At 40.4% G+C, this 23,610-nt stretch overlaps 1 protein-coding gene across 2 annotated transcripts in view; it reads right to left on the bottom strand.

Moving 5' to 3' along the window:
* Positions 1-1,816, bottom strand: part of LOC123759290 (alkylglycerol monooxygenase) — an 86,377-nt gene extending 84,561 nt beyond the window's left edge. For both annotated transcript variants that reach the window (XR_011230150.1, XM_069334977.1), the window contains exon 1: positions 1,514-1,816. Coding sequence is in view for 1 of the 2 variants with exons in the window: in XM_069334977.1 (XP_069191078.1) it covers positions 1,514-1,612 (99 nt within the window). In the remaining variant the exon portion in view is untranslated. The remainder of the gene's footprint in view (positions 1-1,513) is intronic.
* Positions 1,817-23,610: the final 21,794 nt, after the last annotated feature.

Genomic DNA, 23,610 nt, shown 5'->3' with positions numbered 1-23,610 from the left:
ATGCTAACTGTACAAAAACGTTGGAAGTCGTGAGACTTTTACCCAACACCCGACAGCACTCGACGGTCAATTTTAGGGTACATATATTTCATCGAATCACCTAACTGTTGGGGACACATGAGTAACATAAATAAAAAGTTTGAATGGTCCCCAAGCCAATAGGCAACCGAAAACTCATCACCCGTGAAGGATTCGAAGCCAGATAGCCAAGGTTCCATGAACCTCAGCTTATCAAGGAACTGTATGAACTAGACAATACTGTCTATACGAAAATGTTGGAACTCATGATACTTTTACCGAACTCTTGATACCAAGTTCTTGATCTTCTGTTACCGGGTATTACCTTCACTTCATTCTCGGGTACATGTCGTGCAGTAAGAAATTTTTACAACCATTCAAATTCTGCCTTTCACTTTGTTAACAAGAGTTAATGAAACGCATATCTTAGCGTCAAGTCAGGTCAGCATCAAATGATCTTTGGAGAGGTAATTTGTCAACACTCATATTTTAAGTTGTGTAAAACATCAAACATAATTAACTTTTATACACTGTAGTTATTTAATAAGGAGAGCTAAAATTATTAATTTAGTTCTTAACTATCTTTGATGTAGAACAGACAAACGTCACAAAATTTTCACCAGTCATTATTTCATCATTATAATGTAATAAGAGGAAACCTCATAATTATTTTATTTATGTTAACAAATAGTAATTAATGGTTTGAGCCTAACAGAAGACAAATCTTCAAAGCTATAAGGTATTATATAATTAATATACAATAATGTAAGTGGGGAAACATTTCCCACATCCTCCTCCGGCGTGAGGAAGGTGAGGCCATCGTGTGGTGTGAGGAGGACCTCCTCCCGTGTGAGGGAGGTGAGAAGGTCCCCATGTGGTGTGAGGGAGGTGAGAAGGTCCCCATGTGGTGTGAGGGAAGTGAGAAGGTCCTCATGTGGTGTGAGGGAGGTGAGAAGGTCCCCATGTGGTGTGAGGGAGGTGAGAAGGTCCTTATGTGGTGTGAGGGAGGTGAGAAGGTCCTCATGTGGTGTGAGGGAGGTGAGAAGGTCCTCATGTGGTGTGAGGGAGGTGAGAAGGTCCTCATGTGGTGTGAGGGAGGTGAGAAGGTCCTCATGTGGTGTGAGGGAGGTGAGAAGGTCCTCATGTGGTGTGAGGGAGGTGAGAAGGTCCTCATGTGGTGTGAGGGAGGTGAGAAGTTCCTCATGTGGTGTGAGGGAGGTGAGAAGGTCCTCATGTGGTGTGAGGGAGGTGAGAAGGTCCTCATCCCGTGAGTAAGGTGAGGAGGACCTCCTCCCGTGTGAGAGCAGCAAACGAGAGAATGGAACTAGGCCTGGCGGTGCCAAAGGTAGACTCCATATATATAATAAAATGTAAAGCATTGAAACGTCGGTTGTAGGACTTTCTCCACCTTCCTGATAGGTACAAGGCCGGGCCCAAGAACTGGGCTCTCACAACATATAAACATATTTAGACACGCACACACACACTGACCCACCTGATTAACATAGTCAGGAATCTCCTCAACATGCTGGAAGGTCGATCTCCTGGGGTCGATTATGTAAAAGAACGTTCCTAGTCGCTCAAGGACAGACATCTCCCTGACTCTGGTCGACACTCTCCTCTCAGACTCTGGGCGACACTCTCCTCCCTGACTCTGGGCGACACTCTCCTCCCTGACTCTGGTCGACACTCTCCTCCCTGACTCTGGTCGACACTCTCCTCCCTGATCTTAGGGAACGCCTAACATTGCCAGGTGTGGCCACAAGACTGTTCCTGAGTGCAGTATACGAGCACAAGCGTGTCGTAGATTGTCAACACCCAGATAACAATAACAACAGATAACAATAGCTATCTGTGCGTCGTTGTATCAGCTGGTCGTTATCTTCCACAATATTCCTCTGAAATTATCTAATATTTGATGATTTAGAAGCAGTCTTGGACACGGACGGTAAAGAACAAAGTATTCTTATCAATGTATAATATTTGCTGATCGGGGAAGGTGTTCTTAACCACCCTCAACTTTAGTAAGAACTGTACCGTAAACACCACTCAAGTGCATGTTAATATTTATCGTCTACTGATATACAGAGTGCTCTTGTTTGTGGGAAGTTCCCAACAAGTACTTCTTTTATATTGATTATAAATAATTAAGTGGACTGTATTAATATTTCGATACCTGTCGGGTGTTACCACTTCCACAAACTTTGGGGTAGATTTAATAATGTATACTGTATACTCTCAATATTCATGAGCTAATATTCATAGGTAAATATTCATGGGTAAATATTCATGAGTAAATATTCATAGGTAAATATGTTATGGAGTTAGTAGACTAACTACAATTATTAGAGGTTAAATTTAGAGGGCTTAGCTGTCGAGCAGTTTAGCAGGTGCACTCGCCTGATGGTCTCCCGAAAGTCAGTCAAATTTCTAGCCTCATGGTGGCGGTGTCGTAGACATGTGAGAATCACAAGTTGAGGCGGCTGGCTCCCAGTCAATTCTCTCCCACACCTGGATGTTTTGTTTGTCCTGCAACATAACGGCCTGCTAATTCTAAAAGGTAAATATAGCCATAAATCCACTTAAAAAATAACCACCGACGGAACACAATGTTCCTTGATGTGTGAAAGTAGCAGCAACGTCTGGGAGTCGAGAGATGACGGATGACCCAAATATAATGTGATGCTAATTCGCTTGCCTCCACGGAGATCTGCTCGAGTTGTTGCTGTCGTGAGACTCCATGAGCAAGTGATGCTCCCGTCTCCCTCCCTCTCGGTGAAATCCCGGGAAATAAGTCACACTATTCAATTTTATCCTGTTCACTAACCAGATAGTATTGGCATCGTTTTATGCTCTAATAATACACTTCAAATATCAGCGAACAGTTTTCCAAGGTTCAAATCACTGGATCGAAGTGTTTGTATGTTAAAGCACATATGCGGAATGCGGTATACGTGACGTGACTTTTATTCCAACTGAGGATCAGCTGGTCATGGATGTGGAGAATTCACCTCAGGATGGAGGTATAATTTGTTCAAGTTAAATTAAATCAATTTCCAATCTAAATTACAGCGCAAATAAAGCAGAGTTTAGACTCGGTTTAATTAGATTCAAATAAAGAATTCGTCCCCCTGTGAGGTGAGGCAGCTGACGCAACAGCAGCCATGAATAGTAGGAAACTTTTGGCGTTCCCACACTAGAAATATATGGTGTTAGTAAATTTGATTTCCTAACAATACTTTTATCTTACTGTGCTAGGGGTTAGTATTTGGGGTGTCGGAAATCTCTGACATAATTCTGGGGGAGAGAAAACATGGGTCACAGTTCATTGTTCAGTACTGACATACCTGATGCTTCCCCCCCCCCACCCCGAATTTATAAACTTAATTTTTGTTAGTAAGTAGTATGTCGGTACGTACATGACGGATGTCCCGGATTGGTGTAACAGGCGTGAAGACACTAAGTCGTTTGACCCTGTCATCACGGGCACATCTAATTAATAGTTAAAGGGATTAGTTATCAGGTCATTTGAGATCAAGGAAACTACAAAATCTACAGTGAAATCAGTGACTAGTGTCGTTTACATTGTAACTGGTTGAGTTACTAGACACTGACACACCACTGGAGACTCCTAGTGTCACCTCAACCTCAAACAACGAATTGTCTGCACTTATGCAGAATTAAAATATTGCCTAAGTTCGAGTTTGCACTGTCGTGCGGCAGTCCTTGTCGGGTGAGTACTAGTTTCTAATGAGTTGTTTCCTTCTGGAACTTCAGGTAGGTATGATATCTGCGTGACTTCACGTTCCGTTAATTCCAGAAGAACTAGTTTTTCTAAAGATTTTAGTGTGGTTGTGCCTCGGCACTGAACCTTTATAGTCCTTAAAATTCCTTGGTGAACTGGGTATACAGAGACAATTTTGCCTATAGACCATTCTGACCTTGACCCGTCGCTGTCTACCAGGACAAGGTTTTATATTGACTTTGTTGTATAGACTTCCTGCTCCGTAATGGTACTCTCTCAGAGCTGTTAGATACTCAGGAGTCTACACGTCGTTCCAGTTACCTATCACTCTGGAAAGATGTTTATAACTCTGAACTAAGACGTTCCCTCTGACTTATGGGGGGTTCTTTGGGTTCCTCGTCTTCTAGGAGACACTAGAGTACAACGAAGGCCCCCCATTTATCAGATGGGATGGACTCAGTAATTCTCGTTGTGAGAAATCATCAGAGAAGTAGGTTAGGAATCGGTTGTTGACTCGAGCCTCTATTTCTGTGACAACGGTTTGGAGTTCTGAAAGGCTAATTTTGTAGCAGTATTAGGCTCTTCACAAACAATGCTTAACAGTGCCTACCTATGTTTATAAAACCCACCGTGCCACGGTGCTCTGGGAGGTATAAACTTCAAGTGGCACTGTCTTTGTATCAAGACTGCACGTACCTCTGAGTGGTTCCATATCTCTCGTAGACATGCCTCTCCTGCCAAAAAGTTGGACCCAATATCCGAAATTATCATCTTGGGGCAGGATCTACGTGCCGCAAACCTGGGAAAGGCTTGTATGAATGCTTCTGCACTCATATCGGATGTCGCTTCTAGATGGACACTGTTATGATCTCATACTCAACGGCAACACTGGAATACATAGCCTGGCCAATAATCAATAGAAGTCTAGTGGTTATAAAAAGGCTAGCAAAAATAATCCAGTTTACTAGGGCACATAACATAGGTCACCGTAAAACAATAAGACGCCGTCTTCTACACAGACGCCGTCTTGTAGAATCGGCTCTTATACACAATGTACCCAACATGAACTTGAGTAGTGGCTTTGTTGCTGTGGACTCTTCCCTTTCGCAGTATATACTCAAATGCTCTAATCTTTCTAACAAACGTGACTTAACATAAGCTTACCCCTTCCATTTATCTTTCTTTCTCTTTCCTTTTCTTTCTCTCTTCTCCCCTTTTTCTGTTTATTGTCTTTTCCTACGCTCCCTTGCTATCATCTTCTTATTCCTATTACTATCTCCATCGGTGGTTATAATAGGAGCTGCCTCGTATGGGCCAATAGGCCTTCTGCAGTTCTCATTATTACTACTATCCCCTACACCTTACTTTCCTCCTCAGCTCTCTCTTGCCTATTTATTGCCTGTCTCTACCTCCTCATCACAATCGACTTGAGAATGGTCCAGGACGGACCGAAACGTCGTCGTTCCTTCAACTTCTAGTGTGTGGTCTTCTAGAACTTCTAGTCTGGTCAACAAGCTCTCTTTAGTCCGTTATCCTGCCCTCAGTTAGCTAACTATTCTAGAGCACCCCCAGAGTTCCTACGGCAACCTCTCTCGTTCAACATCTTGTAACCTAGGTATTCGATTACCTAGGTGCTATGACTACAAGGTGCTGTACTTTATAAACTACCTGCAACTCTAGAGAACTCTAGAACACAATTCACTACCACAAACGTATAAGAGAAAAGAAAGGGAAGAAATGGATAATGAAGTAATTAGTGAGGGTTTGGGGTGAGAGAGGTAGAGAGGTGAGAGGAGCGAGGAGGGTCGTCAGTTGAAAGGGAGAGTTTAGAGAGGGGTGGAGGGAGAGGAGAGAGAATACGGAGATGAGTGGAGGTAGAGGTAGAAGTACAAAAGTAGAAATTGCTGCCACCATCCATTCTTTATGGTACATACAAGACAAGGAATGGGACTTGTCTGTATCACAATATTCTCAAAGATGTTTTTAAATGGTCATTATTAGTATGTTTCATCTGTATCATGTATCCTGTAAGAATCTTTAACTCAATAATAACAAAAGAGTACTCTATACTTTGGTTTGCATATTGTATCCAAGAAATTCCAAATCTAGGAACAATTAAAATTAGATTAAAAATAAGAGAATCAAGTATATATTTCTCAGTAAATTCATCCAGTATATTATCAGGATTCAAGCAATCGAACTGAAGGTTCGTTGTGAATATCCAAAGTGAGTCGTCATCCAAGAATTCGAGAACCCTTCAACTGTCTGCCCCTTATCATCACACAACACCTGTAAACACGACTAAGTCACCTTCACATTCACTCACCGAGGACTGAGTCTAAGTTGAATAAAGAAGGGGGGAGGGTCTGCAGTTGGCAAGCAGCGTCAGCCCCCGTCCGGCCGACAGCCTATCTCGGCAGCTGTCCTCTGCTCTGCTGGCTGTTCTCCTATTGCTTATCCTCTCGAATTTCCAGCTCTCCGAGTATATATTGGGAAACCTAGTAGCTAACTCCCCCCACAAGTAGATAGCCCCAGGCTCTCAACCAAATCACTCCTTAAACTTCCGGCTTGGTTGAAGGCTATCAGGCTACAATTATTGAAGGCTATCAGGCTACAATTCAGTTCCTCTCAGACAATGCTAGAGGCAGGACGTACAGGACCTTGTGTGCTGATATTTATCCTACCTCAAGCAAGAAGTACATGTGTGTGTTACTCCAAGACCCTAAGCAAGACCTACACAAAAGGAAGTAACAATACAAACAAAATGGAAAGAGGAACACACAATACTGGTGAGCAGGGTGGGATATCTTTCAAGCAAAACCTCCCTCGTGTGCCTCTCACGACGCCATAGCAAGCACAAGCCACACACCACAGCAACACTTGCTTTCATCGATAATCTTACTAGTCCAGGGTCCTACCAGACAACTATTGCACTAGGTCAACGTCTCCAAGTAAGACAGTTATTGCCAACAAGAACATTACTTCATCCAGGGAGGAGGAAAGGCCAGCTTCACCCAGCCATTTTGAATTTCAAACGTCCAGTGACGCTGCACCCTACTCGCCCAGATTTTCGTTGGTGCTCCCTAGCTACTGTTATCGCCGCCGAGTGTCAACTCCAGCGCCTTTTGAAGTGTACTGCTCACTGGATTTCTACATTACAACATTCATCTGTACTCTTCGTTTCTGTAATCGTCGCCCTCGTCCTCCCATGACGTCACGGCAGCCCATGACGTCACAGCAGTCCATGACGTCAGCCCAGGTTCAGGAAACCGACGCCAGGATCGCCTCCGGATGTAAACAACGCCGCCACTCACCTCCCCCCCCTACCCACACGACTCCTCATGGATTGTTTTTCACGATAGCCAAAGTTGTTCTGAGGATACCACAGCCCGAAGCTAAGTAAACTATAGCTGGTACACTCTGTGCTATACAATAATTGCGATTTAATAAGGAAATAACCCTGTATATCAAATATTCTTTCCTCCAGTGACTTGATAAGAGGAATTAGCTGCCCATTCCTCACTCAATTCCTTTTTGTGGTGTTTGGTGCTACAAGTTCCATTGATCATTAGTAATGTTATGTTAAGTGATTCCAAGTACATTCTGGTGCAGTGTATTAAGTATAAATAATATTGTTTTTTTTCAGCAGTTGAAGTGCATTATAGACAAATTTTATGTTTTCCCTAGACCTTAATCTGAAGTTTCCTTTAGCATTTTATATTAAATGTTACAGTATCTGTGTTTATAGTACTGTACTCTATAACTTTATTATAAGCTAATTACAGCAGTTGCTATAACATTGCAGAATATTCTTGTATTCTTTCCACAGTGTTTTTTTTTTTTTTTTATTATTATTTACACATTAACAGAAAGTTAATTTGTTTTAAATTCTTGATGCCTTATTGCTACATGTTCTGCATTACATGTTAATTCTTTTGTGTATATTTTTCTACATTTTATCCATTATTAAGTATCATATTGTACTACATGTTGAGTGTTGTATACTTGTGTAATTATTTTCATGAAATTTACATCTCTCAGTTTTATGATAAAATTTACTATGCTTTACCTGATCCAATTAATTTACATAACTCCAGTTTCAAGTCATGTCCATACCAGATTGCATATTTAATTTATAATTTTGCTGATTCATATATTTTGTGTTATATATAATTTTTCAGTGGTTAGTTTTATTACACTGTATGCAGAAGGTGTTTGTGCACACTAAGGAGCTACACATGTGACAAAATGATACATTTGGCAAGAATCTTAGCTCGGACTGAGTGACCTTGAAAACAAGCGCGCCTATGTGGAGCAGAGAGGCCTAACTCCTCGTGCCCCGCCTCTTAGCAGTGCTTCTGCATGCATAAACAGTGTGTGAATCTTTCCTTCTGATCGTGCGATATGATTGGAGTCCCTTTGCTGTGTGGTTGATGTGTAACTCTGTGGTTCGTGCTGTGTGCAGCTGTGAACCTGCCCAGGCGACACTCGAGGCATGGCGACTGCTGCCTCTAAGGCAGGTGCTGCCTCAGTGGCCTCACACCAGAGTGCTAGTACATCAAGTGGTCTACACGAGGAAGATACACGCATGGTATCTTTCACAGTGGACTCAAATGCTGGACAGGAGGAGCCTGATAGTGACGAAACTCCTTGGACAACTGTATCGTCCCGGAGGAAGACACAAGGAGTCAAAAATATCATAAATCGTAACCATGAGAAGAAAAGAACCAACCTGCAGTTTCCCTCGGGCACAGGAACTGCAGCAAAATATGCATGGTTGGCTGAGGCAGCCAAAAAACACCCTAGTGGTGGGTATTGGTTGGCGAATAGACATGCAAACCATGTTCGTATGAACAGTACTGATGAGATGGTGCAATATTTCTGTACTCAAGAGCTTGCTGGTATAACAATGAGGAAACCACCACCGCCTGCTCATACCCACAGGACACCTGTCATCATTTTTGGTCTGGACCTCTACCAGGATCACACACTGGTAGAGCAGCATGAATATATTTTCAATGCGAAAAGAACTAAGGGCAGAGAGACTATTCTCGCCAACTGGACCAGCGAAGAGACTCCGCCGGAAAGATTTACTGTTCCATGTGCTTATCGGCAACTAACAATGAAGATTTACACCCCTCCCAGGCGCAGGTGTTACAAGTGCCAACGGTGGAATCATGTTGCAAGGAACTGTTGGAATGATGAGCGGTGTGGCCACTGTGCCGGAAAGCATGCAATGTCTGTGTGTGATGCTAAAAAGGGTGGTGCACTAAAACTGAGGTGTGCAAACTGTCACATGGAGGGAGTTCCCGCCTGGCATGGGGACTGTGCCTCACTCCCGCCGAGACGGGCTGCCCGGGGTACACCAGCTGGGGGCGCCAGTAACCACCCTGGCTCATCTGCTGTGCCCCCACCGGTCACTCCGTCACACTCCCCTCCCTTACCCAACCACTCCAACGCCACGGCTAGTAGCTCGAGTGACACAGTTGTAGGCCCTACCAATTCATGTTGGTCGGGGGGCCTGGATCAGGCACAGAAAATTAGTGAGCTTATGCATACAGTAGAAAAACAAAACAAAATTGTGGAAAACCTGACCAAGCAGATAACCGAACAAAATAAGGAATTCATGCACCAAAAGACGATGATAACCACTCTTCAGGAAACTGTGAGAGTATTAATAACTGAGTGGAGGCCACACCAACCTGGGGTACCACCATGTGCTCCCATGCGGCCAGTACCCCAGGGGAGACCCCAGCAGGGGGTGTCCCAGCCCTCACACCAGCTGGGCTCTCCCACCACGGCTCCCCACACCCCAGCCTCATCAACGCAGTGCGCTATGAACAGAGGTAAACTATTCCACGTAGAAACGCATAGTGCTGTCGATGAGTATTATGGCGCAACTGATCCTGATGATGAACGTAGTGACACTGAGGGTGAGAACTTTAATGGTGATGACGATCAAGATGTTGATACCGGGTCTAATAAACTCTGTTTGAAGGAATACAGTAGTGGAAATGTTGAAAGTGATTGTGGTAAAGAACAAAGTGAAACCAGTGACGCTTGTAGTGATAGTGACGAAGTTCAACTGGACGTGGATGCCCGCCTCGGGCCGCGCACGCCACATCCCAGATGGTTCCGCCGTGACACATTTAAAGAAATGGTGACAGGTGATGTGCTGACTGAAGAGGAAAAAGAAGCTGTAATAAAGCACTACAACCGGTATGTAGACATACTTGCTTTCCTGAAACTGCAGACTGATAAAGTACAAAAGAACAATGGCGGCCTCTGAATCTCATAAAAACAAGTACAGTGTCATTAAGATACTCAGTTGGAATATTGCTTCTCTTAGAAAACGGTATTCAGATCTCCATCATAAGGTTATGACTGAAGACATAGATATTGTCTGCCTCCAGGAAACCCTAACTCCCGCAGGTAAAACCCCGCAGAATTTGCCTAGTTATCAGTGTTATAATCCCAGATCAAAAAATACGTGTCTTATGTATGTTAAAAAATCCCTGCCACATGAGCCACTTCCCGCCCAACAACGAGAGGGGTTTCAATATCATGGTATCCGGGTACATGTTGGTAACGCTACACTTAATGTTTTAAATGCCTATGCACCTACTGGCTTCTTCCAGTATACTGACCTACCTAGTTTTGCACATACTGATTCTACAATATTAATTGGGGATTTAAATGCTAAACACAAACAATTAGGGGATCAACTCACAAACACCAACGGGAGAAGATTGTTGGCACTTCTCGATGCATATGATGATGTTCAAATTATCAGTAAGAATCAACCAACGCAAATATATGGAGGAGTCCTAGATAGGTGCATTGGCTTTAACCTGTCATACACAACTCATGAGACTGATATTATGGATGACTTAATGTCTGACCATTTAGCCATAACAGCTAACATACACGTGGCTAATGTTGACCTACCTGGCACTAAGCTGAGTAGACGCAGGCTAACAGTAAGGAAAGAGCAAGAAAAATTCTTTATAGACAGCATAGCACATTGGTATAACAATTATGAGCCTGAGAATGTACAACAGTTTTATGATGACCTCATAAATAATACCTATGAGGCCATCAAAAATAGTGAGTCACGCCAAACAAAAAGAAGTACTGGTAAACAGGTCAGACACAACCAGTACTATGATGATGCTAAACTGAAAGAGCTTAAATCAATTGCTAGACAGACAGGTAAAGCATATAAGAGCCTTAGAACTCCTCAAATGTTAAAACTGTTTCAGGCCGCGCTTGCAGCGGCAAGGGAGAGAATGACTGAACTGAGACAAAATGAATGGGAGGGTTTTGTTAGTGGACTTAACCTGCATACTCCCCTGGGCAAAGCCTGGAAAGGCATAAACAAAATTATTGGTAAAAATAGTAGACAAGTTTCACACCCAAACCCGCTACAGAAAGCCAATCAGTTAATTGCAAAATGGGCTCAGGTTTCCAGCCTTGGAATGTTACCAGCTAGCACTAGGGAGAAATTGCAGGAGAGGTCCACAGACAGAAATGCTCTCATAAATTTCATGTTGAGCAAGCAACATGATGAATGTGATGTTCCATATACAGATTATGAATTGGATGCAGCCCTCTCCAGGGGCAGTAGCACTGCTCCTGGTGAGGACGGCATCACCTATGATATTTTAAGACTCCTACATCGTGTACCCGGTAACCCATTATTAGAATTGTTTAATGCTAGCTATGTCACTGGGCAGATGCCTGTATCATGGACCACCAGTCTTACGGTACCTGTACCAAAGCCTGGCCAACCTGATGCTTTCCGTCCCATCTCACTGACCAGTTGCATGTGCAAAACCTTTGAGAGAATGGTGCTTAATAGATTATTGTATAGAGTTAAAGAGCACATGTCACCTGATATCAATGGTTTCACACATGGTAAAAGTGTACACAACTGTATCACAACCTTTCTTACTGTTCATGGAGATAAAAGGCACAAGTACACAACATTTCTTGATTTAAAAAATGCCTTTGATATTGCTAATAGGGAAGTGATTATGTATGAATTAGCGACAATGGATATAGGGAGACATTTATTACAATGGATACGAGGCTATCTTACCAACCGGAAGTCCTCTGCACTGTTCCAAGGCTACAAGAGTGAAACTAAAGTAATGCAACTAGGCACCCCACAAGGAGGAGTACTTAGTCCTACCTTGTTTAATGTTCTAATTAATGTTTTACTAAAATCAATCCCAACTAGTCCGGCAAACATCACTATCAGCTATGCAGATGACATCCTTGTGCATACTAAAACCCACCGCGAAATGCAAACAGTCTTAAATTGTATACATACAGCTTGTGAGAGCCTTGGTCTTGTAATCAACGCTGCTAAAACTAAGGTATTTAACAGACAAATTGGCAACCGCAAAAGTGGACCACGAAAACTTAAGATAGACAACATACCAATAGACTATGTCTCTTCTTTCAAATACCTTGGAGTCTCTGTCCCTTGTACCTCAACTGCAGTCAATAAGTTACATCAACAATGTAGAGACAGACTCAAAGCTCTCAGAACTGTAGTGGGGTACAGCCCGAAATATGGTGTTAATATTAGAATAGAAAGAATGATGTATTTAGCGTATATAAGGTCTCTGATAGACTATCATGCACCAGCTTTGGTCCTGCAGAATGGCAAAAGTATTGATAGACTGGAAAAAATGCAAAATGAAGCACTCAGAATTATACTTGGCTGTCCTATAACTACCAAAGTTCTCAACATGCGGAAAGAATTAAATATACTTAGCATTCGAGATAGAATATTTGAAATTAATCTTATGATGGGATTAAAGCTGCTGCGTGATAACAAAAACAACATTGTGTCAGTTGCACTGTTAGAACACATACGAAATGGAACTAGCGAGTCTAAATGGATTCAAAGAACTGCCACTCATATTAAAATGATGGGACTGCACGATGTATATACAGATGAAAGAGTACAGCACTTCTTTCCACCCTGGCAGATAGTACCTTTTGACATCCTGACCCCTGCATACCCCACCAAGAAACTAATCACAAGCAACCCTCATGCTCAGCTTGCTGCTAAATTAAGCACCATAGAACACATTCACAATATACAAGCTGAAAACAACATTGCACAGACCATATACACTGACGGATCACTCAATACAGCTACAGGGAGGGCAGGAAGTGCTGTTATTGCTCATCAGCCCGATGGCAGCACAATTCAAAGAAATATCCGAATTAGTAACTGGGCGTCCACAATGCAAGCCGAGTTGGTAGCGATACTGGTAGCACTCGAAATTATTGACAACACTGAAGTAGACAGCTTAATTATTTCTGACTCCCTATTCTCACTACGAGCAATAAACAGTTTGCAATCAAGTAATAACGTGCTTGTCTTGGAAGCTAGACGTAGATATGTAAGAATACTTAGCAAGAGGGTAAATATAAAAATGTTGTGGATTCCTTCTCACATTGGCATGCAGGAACATGACAAAGTTGACGCCCTTGCTAAGGCTGCAGTAAATAAAGACAGTATTGAATGGAATCTTGAGTTATCAAATAGGTCCCTTAAAAGTGTCATTAGACGAGAACTCCTAGATGGATTTGAAGAAAGTAGAACAGTGCAAACTGGAACTAGTAGGTCCATTGTTCATCACAATGAAATGTGTGAAGTAAAACATGTGTATGGGGCAAGTAACAAAGTCAGTAGACTAACAGATGTTGTCACAGCTCGTATAAGACTTGGCTACAAGTATCTCTGGCAGTTCGGCTTGTATAGGGATCTAGATGAAGTAAAGTGTAAAGTGTGTGGACATAGGCAGGGACACACACTCGAACACTATATCTTGGATTGTTGTAAAATTGAGCCTTTTAGAGATAAATCTAAGCTCACTCTGTATGATATGGCAACCTATCTTATTACCATGGATAAATTACCTGAAATCCTTGCACTGTACCCACATTTTGCTTCCAGTAGATGAACGACATATGAGATTCAGAAACAAGTAGTGTATTGTGAGGACTAATAATAAACAGAAGCTCCCCTATGACTCTGTAATATCCCCATTGGCCAAACTATTATGTATTAACGACAAGACCTACCATTAATGTATGATGACTTACTGTAAATATGTAGCTCTTGTAATAGCACTTTCTCTGTAACTAGCTGACATTGTATCTATAAGGTGTGAAGGATTGAAGAAATTGTTTACGTAATAATCTAAGATGAGGTCTGATAAAGACCTTTTGTGCCCTCTGTAATGCTTTTGCGCTACCGCTCACAGGATGAGTATGGGGTGCACAATAAACTAGCCGCCTTCGGCGGCAACAATCAAATCAAGGCTACAATTATCAGATTTGCAGAAGCAAGGTGAAATTTGCATGAGCTGACCTCAGGTCACTTGGTGGTCATTAACACTGTAGAGGTGTGACTTTCAGGCCGACAGACTGGCGCCTCTCAAATTTTGTCTGGCTTGACTTTCAGGCCGACAGACTGGCGCCTCTTAAATTTTGTCTGGCTTGACTCATGTACGTACTCTCTCTCTCTCTCTCTCTCTCTCTGTCTCTCTCTGTCTCTCTCTCTCTCTCTCTCTCTCTCTCTCTCTCTCTCTCTCTCTCTCTCTCTCTCTCTCTCTCTCTCTCTCTCTCTCTCTCTCTCTCTCCCTCTCTCTCCCCCTCTCTCTCTCTCTTTCTCTCTCTCTCTCTCTCTCTCTCTCTCTCTCTCTCTCTCTCTCTCTCTCTCTCTCTCTCTCTCTCTCTCTCTCTCTCTCTCTCTCTCCCTCCCCCCCCCTCTCTCTCTCTCTCTCTCTCTCTCTCTCTCTCTCTCTCTCTCTCTCTCTCTCTCTCTCTCTCTCTCTCTCTCTCTCCCTCCCCCCCCCCTCTCTCTCTCTCTCTCTCTCTCTCTCTCTCTCTCTCTCTCTCTCTCTCTCTCTCTCTCTCTCTCTCTCTCTCTCTCTCTCTCTCTCTCTCTCTATATATATATATATTTTTTTTTTTCTATATTTATCTCTCTATATATTATATATATCTATATTTATCTCTCAGAATGTTTCGGTAATACGTTTATTACTTGTGATGTGTGTCTATGTATGTATTAACACGATGTACTGAACGGGGTGAGAATAGCCTGAGCTACCTCATCCCTTTGTGTGTATTTTACCTCAATAAACTTATTTCAATTTTATATATATATATATATATATATATATATATATATATATATATATATATATATATATATATATATATATATATATATATATATATATATTAAATAAAAGTAAACAAAACACCTTTACGGTGTTACAGGGCGACACACATCCACCTGTCTGGGAAGCTCAGAGTAGTGAGCGTCAAATGGCCAAGCAGGCCGGGAGGGACACTGTTTCCACATGTGCAAGTCTCCTCATTCAAATATCACCAGCTCATATCCAGACATTTCCCAACCAATAACTTCTAATTCATTCCCCAGATAATCAAGGGTTATTATATACAACTTTATATAAGAATACATATAAATAAATCAAATCATAAGAGAATATATCATGATATATAAAAAATTAGTCAACTGGGAATTCATATCTGCAAGATATGGTAACACTGACTGGAGACAGTACGTCGAAGAGGTGGAAGGGGGAAGTAGGGTTTGGGAGATTTTTAAGACATTACCGGTCAGCCATTATACATAAGTATACTTAAATACAAGTAAAGCATTCTATACCAACATTAGTACCAAAATCTTGCCTCTGTGGTATACATCTTACAGTACCAGAATATAATTTACTGACATAACAAGAGGACAATGCAATGAACCATAATGAATTTGATATATCACAGTATACATTCTCGTCATACATTAAGTATATAAATGCATACATTCTTCATCATAATACACATAGCATGTCCTATACAGCAATACGTAGTATTCCATACTATAGGGACATAATAGTGTTTTCCAAACTAAAGGACATTAGGCTTCTGCAATTTACTCTACTTCCCATATATCCACAAATACATGGCATATACATTTGGTAATGAAACATAATATGTATAAGAATATTAGACATACAATAACAATACCTAATTTCTACTACTAGTAGTAGTAGAAGGCATCCATTAGTCTCAGGAGACTAGTATTTTGACAAATGTATTGTATTGTCAAAAGATTATATAGATATACTAATATTTGTGATACTAGGTTTATCAGCCAGGATATCATTATACAGTTTGAACGCATCATACTCCAGCCACAGTATGATCATTCTGGTGTATGTGTGGTGATAACATCCCTCCACCGCAAGAAATAGGTACAATGTGGGACACAGTGTACACATTCTTATTGACATAGACCGCAAAATAATATCATGAATCATATATATATATATATATATATATATATATATATATATATATATATATATATATATATATATATATATATATATCTATTTTATATATATATATATATATATATATATATATATATATATATATATATATATGTGGGACATTTCGGGCTTGACTCTAATTATTTAAATATTAATATAGTAAAATTAATTACGAAGGACCACCCACTTTTATAGTAAAAGAGGGAAACTGAGAAAATATGATCATTAGAAAATTCTAGATGAACCAGTAACTATGGATAAAATACTAGAGAATATGATCATTGAAATAATTAATGGGCTGTATAATTAAATGAATCAAAACCTCAAACACCTACATTGGGGGGGTATTACTGGAACTCAGTACGTCCAGGAACTAGTGTGGTTCGTTCACCAGTCCAATGTATAATAATCTAATCCTATGAATATTTATGAAATCATCATCGTTATCACTAATGGGAACATAGATTATGAATATGTATAATAATAATTATAATAAACACATGTTAATCCAATGAACAGGGTTCTGCATGTAAAAGAGTACAGATAATAATTCAAGGAATACAAAGAAATCTTAGCTTAATGACGATTCCTTATTAGTTAGTTACGACTCGTCTTCTGATTCCCCTGGACTCGTCATGGAACACTGGGAGGTGGTTAACATGAGAATGACAGCACAAAGAAATCTTCACCCACGCTGTAAATCAAATTAGTTTCAGTAGTAACAAATTAAACTACTAGGAATCTATATTCAAGAAAACGAGATTAACATCAGGAAATAATAACCTGTAGTTTTTAGTTGTCATACGTCGTCACGACAAGCTACCCAGCTATAAACCTAACCCCCATTAGATGCATCAAATAAGGATAAGGATACTTAGCTAATATGGGCACTGTGTAAGTTAAGGCTTGCCGAAATTCGCGTCCTAGGCTCCGGTCTAGCCTATCCTAGATACTGACGCGCTTCACTGGCCGGTCACGTGGAGTTACATAGAACCAAATTTAACAGGTTCCGTAAATGACACTGACACCAGGTGAAGGTATTGTCTGCAAGGTTCTTCACACCTCACAGTGGCGACTTTCTTTTGGAGATTTGATAGCGTTTACCCTGGTGGCTGGGTAATGGCGTCTCCTCGTGAGCACCACGTGAACACGTCTACTCGTGAGCGCTTCAACACGTGGACTGGCGTCTCTTCCGCCCTGCTCCGCGTTTGTTAAACAAATTATTTATTATGGATATTGTCATTTCTCACAGTTGTGATTGAAATGCACGGATTAGGACAGGTTTATTATTTGGAGGAGTTAAATATTATTATTTGTCCGTTTTATGATAGTAAACGAACAATGGAGAAGAATTATAATCTCTCCAGGGCATTCACGCGTGACGTTAATTTTATTACTAGATAACAGCTATAACTATAAACGCTCTATTTGGCTTTAGTTGGAGATCAGTTTATCTGTAATTAATTATCACACAGAACACCGTTGTTTATAGAGAATCAAATTCAATTCTCAGACACATTGGATATAAATGTGTTTATTACAATGGAATCTGACGCAATACTGGCGTCGGGTGACGTAAGAATTCTAGCCTTACTGTACAGAGGTAATTATTAGTACATGTGAATTCTACGTTGGGTTAATTTTACTCACTACAATGATTAGTAGAATTAGTAATAATTAATGAGAATACAACAGTGTTGTATTCAGTGTTGGAAATTTCCAACATAACTCCGGGGGGAGGATTCTAGGGTCGTAGTGTAATGTGGAGTACTGACACCTATCCCGAAGTTGGTATTAATATTAGTATATTAGTATGTTAGTATGTTAGTACACACATAACGAATGTCCCGTATTTGTCAAGGACATACAAGAAACTTAAGTCTTGCTGATTTCATGTTAAATGGAACATGTTATTATGAATTACCTAAAGTTAATAACTAAGAAAGCCTACAATAAATCTGAGATTGGTGTCACTATGATGTGTAATGTATATGTTACAAATCTCTAAGTCTGCAAACTCTCAGTTACTCTAGATAAATAATGTTATTTATAGCCTACACAATAATTAAGAATTTAAATCACACAATTTAAACAACAGAATCTACTGTGATGGGAATGTCTTGGTCATAGTGACTTGTAATGGTTTGTTACTTGACACCACTCCACAGTATCATCATGGTTTGTTTAAATTGGATGTAAAGTTATTTGCTCTTAGTTAAGAACTATAATAGGCTTGTAGTTTCCCTTAGTGGAAACATGTATTAAATATTGAAACATTAAATGATTAAGTTATCGGTAATCAGGAACCTTCTAAAGCTCACAATAAACTCAACAACTAGGGTCGCAGTGACATGTAATGGTGTATTACGTAATAGCTGAATCGTAGGCAAACTCAGAATAAGTTCCTAAGAACTGATAACACTATTGTATAATTATACGGTAAAGTATTATTAGTCATTTAAGATCAAGGAGACTATGACACTACAGTAAGGTCACTGTCTAGGGTCGCTGTGACTTGTAACTATTGGGATACTAGACAATAACATCACGCAGCATCATGATCACCTCAAAATCAAATGAGGAAATTAAATTTAATGTGCACTGCCGTGCAGTAGTCATTCTGACTGATGGTACAACTAATTTGCTAACTCGCTAAAATAATAGAAAAGTAGAGAACTGAAAAGTTTATTCATTAAAATCAAGGAAAATTCTGAGTCGACAGTGAGATTAGCAGCCAAGTCATTCTGACTTATGAGCTAATTAAATGGCAGCTCATAGGCTTGACACTGTAAACTTGTTAATACGAAATCAACCTTTACATGAAATTGAGTTTATTAAATCAGTCTCTATAAGTATAGTCAACTGCAATTAATGGCGAGTATAGATTAGGCTAGTACTCAGTTGACACTAACTAAAGTCCCTAAACCTACCTAAATAAATGGTTTAAATTTCTAACCTACCTAAGTAAGGGACTAAACTAACTGTGAGCAAAATGTACTCGAATTAACATTGGGACCTATATTGAGCTCATTAACAGGTTGAGCTATATTGAACTCGTGAACATGGTGAGCTATATTGAGCTCGTCAACAGTGTTGACAGGGTGAGCTACAGTGAGCTCGTTAACATGGGGAGCTATATTGAGCTCGGTAAGCATGTTAACAAGGTGAGTTATATTGAACTCGTCAACAGTGTTGACAGGGTGAGCTGCAGTGAGCTCGTTAACAAGGTTAACAGGGTGAGTTATATTGAACTCGTCAACAGTGTTGACAGGGTGAGCTGCAGTGAGCTCGTTAACAGTGTTAACAGGGTGAGTTATATTGAACTCGTCAACAGTGTTGACAGGGTGAGCTGCAGTGAGCTCGTTAACAGTGTTAACAGGGTGAGTTATATTGAACTCGTCAACAGTGTTGACAGGGTGAGCTGCAGTGAGCTCGTTAACAGTGTTAACAGGGTGAGCTACAGTGAGCTCGAATTAACGAGGTGGAGTATTGCATCATTCAATTATCATGGCGAGCAGTGCTCGTGGCATGGGGAACATTAAAGCGTTCGATTGTCATGGCGAGCAATATTGAGCTCGTATGCACATGGGGAACAATAAGCACTCAATTATTACGTTAATTCTAAGGTGAGCTATATTAAGCTCATGAAGCATGTTAATTAACAATGCTAATGTTTAACGATAATGCATTAAACAAAGAGAAACCTAAGATTGCTGGAAATTAAATTACTGCTACGATTAATCCTATTCAAGATAATTTGTAACATTTTCCCAACCTAAACGTTTCACGGGTTATTAGTTCTCTATAGACTCACTTACGTATTGGTAAGTTTGCAAGTTTGTTCGTGCTGCGCTCCTACACTAATTAAGCAGAAACGAAAGAAAAACAACTCAAACAAATTGATGCAAGTATTTATCACTAACTCTTAGTGCAGAAAACATGGTATTAAGAAGGTTTTCTTGGCAAACCTTTAAGCGCAAGTATAGTGGACCAGTGGTCCTAGCGAATTTATAATTACAGAAGTTGCTTGATGACTTCATAGTATTACTAAATTCAGGAAATGCCAGTGTCATTGAGTGCTAGATTCTCTAGCCTAACATTATTAATTACCTAGGGAGTGCTAGATTCTCTAGCCCAACATTACAATTTACCTAGGAAGACTGAGTGTGGTCAATTACTACTTGTCGAGAATAATTCTAGGTCTGCAGTGAATTCAATGGCTTGGTCGCTGTGACTTGTACTTGTTTGAGTACGGACCATTGGTTTTCACTGAGAGCTATGAAACATCTCGGCGAGTATCAATTGCACTACATTCAATCTGAGTTTAATACTCAGCTGTGTTTCTCCTTTTAGCTTGCTGCTGGAGAATTGATTTACTGCTGACTAATTTATTATTGTTGGCAGGCTTAGGCTTGTTCACATTCAGAACTTTACCAGTAAGTAAGTAGCCACCTGCAGATTGGAGCATATTCATTCCCAATCGTTTAACATGTCCAGTTATGAACTGGTAATAGTAGTCGGCTCCTACTAGTACATTTACATAGTTAAGGCGGTCAGATGTTAACTTGTTGTCAGCCAAATTAATTTCACGTTCCTGCAGGAAGTGGGCTGTGTACCCCAGACCCTTAATGTTTAAGTCTAAAGGTATTTGATCTACAACAATGGCTTGGACAGCCTTGGCATGACTACCTAGTCGTACAAGCGGTTGAACTACTGAGTATTCATGGGTTCCTCGATCTATCATGAACCTTGACAAGTTTAATTTTACCTGTCTGATTGGTTGTAAATTAAGTGCCTCTGCTGCCCTCTGAGTAATGAAAGTTCTCTGGGAACCTTGATCAAATAGTCCACGTGTGGTGATCTTGGCTCCTCTGTTCTTCACTTGAAGTTGGGCAGTAGGCAAGGCAGCATCCACTTGAGATGCTTGTGAAGTTACGCTGTACACATCTCGCACCTTGCAGCAGTGTACTGGTGTAGATTCTCTACGTCCTATTCTAGGATTGACATAATTTGTCCTGACTAATTTGCACAGTGCAGCATGATGCTTACCCCTTCTACACCTGTTGCAGGTGTTCAGTGGGGTGTCACAGCTGTTAACATTATGTGATTTGAGACACCTAGTACATTTGTGTAACTGTTTGAGTCGTCTGACTCTTGTGTCTCTATTAGGATAATTGGTACATTTGTACAGAGAATGGTTTTGATTGCAAAACAAGCACATTCCCCATCCTACAGCTCGTTTAGGGGTTACCGGTTTAGGTAAAACAGTACTGGTAGGTTGTGATGGTTTTGCTACTTGCATTTGCTTGTTATTTATTCTCTTGTGAGTACTTGGTGTACTCTGGGGAGCCATTACTGGGCTCTTGGGAGTGCTCTTTGGACTATTAGTTCTCTTAGGAGCACCTGTGGAGTCATTGGGGGTGCTCTTTGGACTATTAGGTCTCTTAGGAGCACCTGTGGAGCCTTTAGGCCTCACTGATGAATCAGTGTTTGACTGATTGTTATTACATTGATTATTAGCACCTTTGTTACCTAGTGACAGTGTCACTTTAGGAGTTTCAGGTAAGGAAACTGATGTAGGTACAGTTTTGGTGCATTCAGATTTAGCATTAATTGCCTGGTCTGCTGTATGATTGCTCATATTGCGCAAACCTGTAAATATATCCTGCATTGACAGGGTATTACCATTCTGGTATACATATAATTTATTAAGTGTGTCACCAGACAATTTTCTTTGGATGATAATTTTAGTCATCCACTCAGTAGTTGGGTGATCCACCTCTTTACTGAAAGAATTTATCAGTGACTCAAGCTGGAAACTAAAGGCTTATAAAGAGTCAACTGATTGTTCTGGTGAAGATAAATTTAATAATTGGTGCACAAGGTTTATAATAGTCTTCTCATTGTTAGCACTTACTTTAGAAGGCTGTTGTGAGCAATTGTGACCATTACTTGTGTTGCTTAAGGCTTCTTGCTTAGCCTCAGCTTTGATTACAACTTCGGCTGCTGCTGCAGCATTAGCTTTATCATTTTCTGGTTCAGATTCACTGATTATTGCAGCTTCACTTGTTTCCTCTGCAGCTTCACTTGTTTCTCTGGGTTCTGGTGATAAGCTAGCTAATTCACTAGTCTCATGTATTGAACTTATGCAATCCAGGGAACATGGAGAAGAGTGGTCTGAAAATTGGTCAGACTCTGTAAACAAATCATCACATGAAGCTGTATTAGATGAGAGGTTAGAAAATGAAGGTTGAACTTCAGTTGTGGATCCTGTGCAGTGATCAGTATTGATTAGAGGATTCTCCTCGTCTTGAGGTAGTTAAGGTATTTCATCTGAACTGAGTGTTAACTCGGGTACAGGTCTATTAATGATCTGATCTATCCACTCGGGAATATCTAGTCTCGCGAGCACCTTATCATATTGGTCTAACCTGGTTTGAACGCTACGTTCATAGTTATCAAGATCAGATTCTGTTAGACATAAGTCGTCTGTGGCAGTATGATCGGCCTGGAGTAAATTCCTGTGGGACTCGATTACAGTCTTGATATAGTCATATCTTTTGTTAGCGCTCCTTATGGAACTTGCTATTCTGTAGACGTAATCTGGGTCAGTTTCTACACAGTTGTCACATCTGATAAACTGTTTTCCTAGCTGAAGTTGAAGAGCTGTCAAGAATCTTGCATTCCTTTCTAAAGGATTCATTCTTGTGGTAAATTGAGCCTGATAGGGCTTTGGTAGCTATTTGTATAGCTATGGTGTCTGCTCCTTGATGTAGAGCAGGTATAATTATTGACAGCCTGGTATTTTCTTGAGGCTGGTTGTAATTTACCTCATTTAGAGGTTAGCTACCTACCTAATAATAAGCAACTAAGATTTGAGTGGTACCTTGGTCTCACTACAGGTGTTCCTCAGCTTAGCTCTTCTAAATCAGCCTCGGATGGGTAGTGGACTTACAGTAACACTCAAAGACATACATAGAGATATGCAATAAAATATAATTACACAATAAATGGTTAATCCCACCCTTGATAGGGTCAGCACAAAAATGAATAATATATGTGCCACTAACTAGCTCAAGCCTAGTCGTGAGGATTTCTACTTAAGAAACTACAACATTATTTAGTCTATGTTTGTGCCAAATTCAACACAATCACAGCCTAAATTGCTACCTAATAAAGGTTGGCAAAGATTATATTGTGGTGCAATAATGTGCAAATAATTGTGCTGTGTTTTTGGTTTTTTGGGATTTTATATAATATTCACTTGTATAATTATGTGTATAAGAAATTAAATGAACACAAAAGAATTAATTGTGTTTGGCAAGTATTCTACTGCCGTAATTATTACCTAACTCCTAAATGTACTCCTAATTGTGGAATAAAATGTTATCAGGGTTAGTAATGATTAACTAGTATGAGATCAGTAATTTATATTAGTATACTGGATCCCTAAAT

This window comes from Procambarus clarkii, chromosome 32 (assembly GCF_040958095.1).
Source record: "Procambarus clarkii isolate CNS0578487 chromosome 32, FALCON_Pclarkii_2.0, whole genome shotgun sequence".
NCBI lineage: Eukaryota > Metazoa > Arthropoda > Malacostraca > Decapoda > Cambaridae > Procambarus > Procambarus clarkii.
This window is presented reverse-complemented; position numbering and strand designations above follow the sequence as displayed.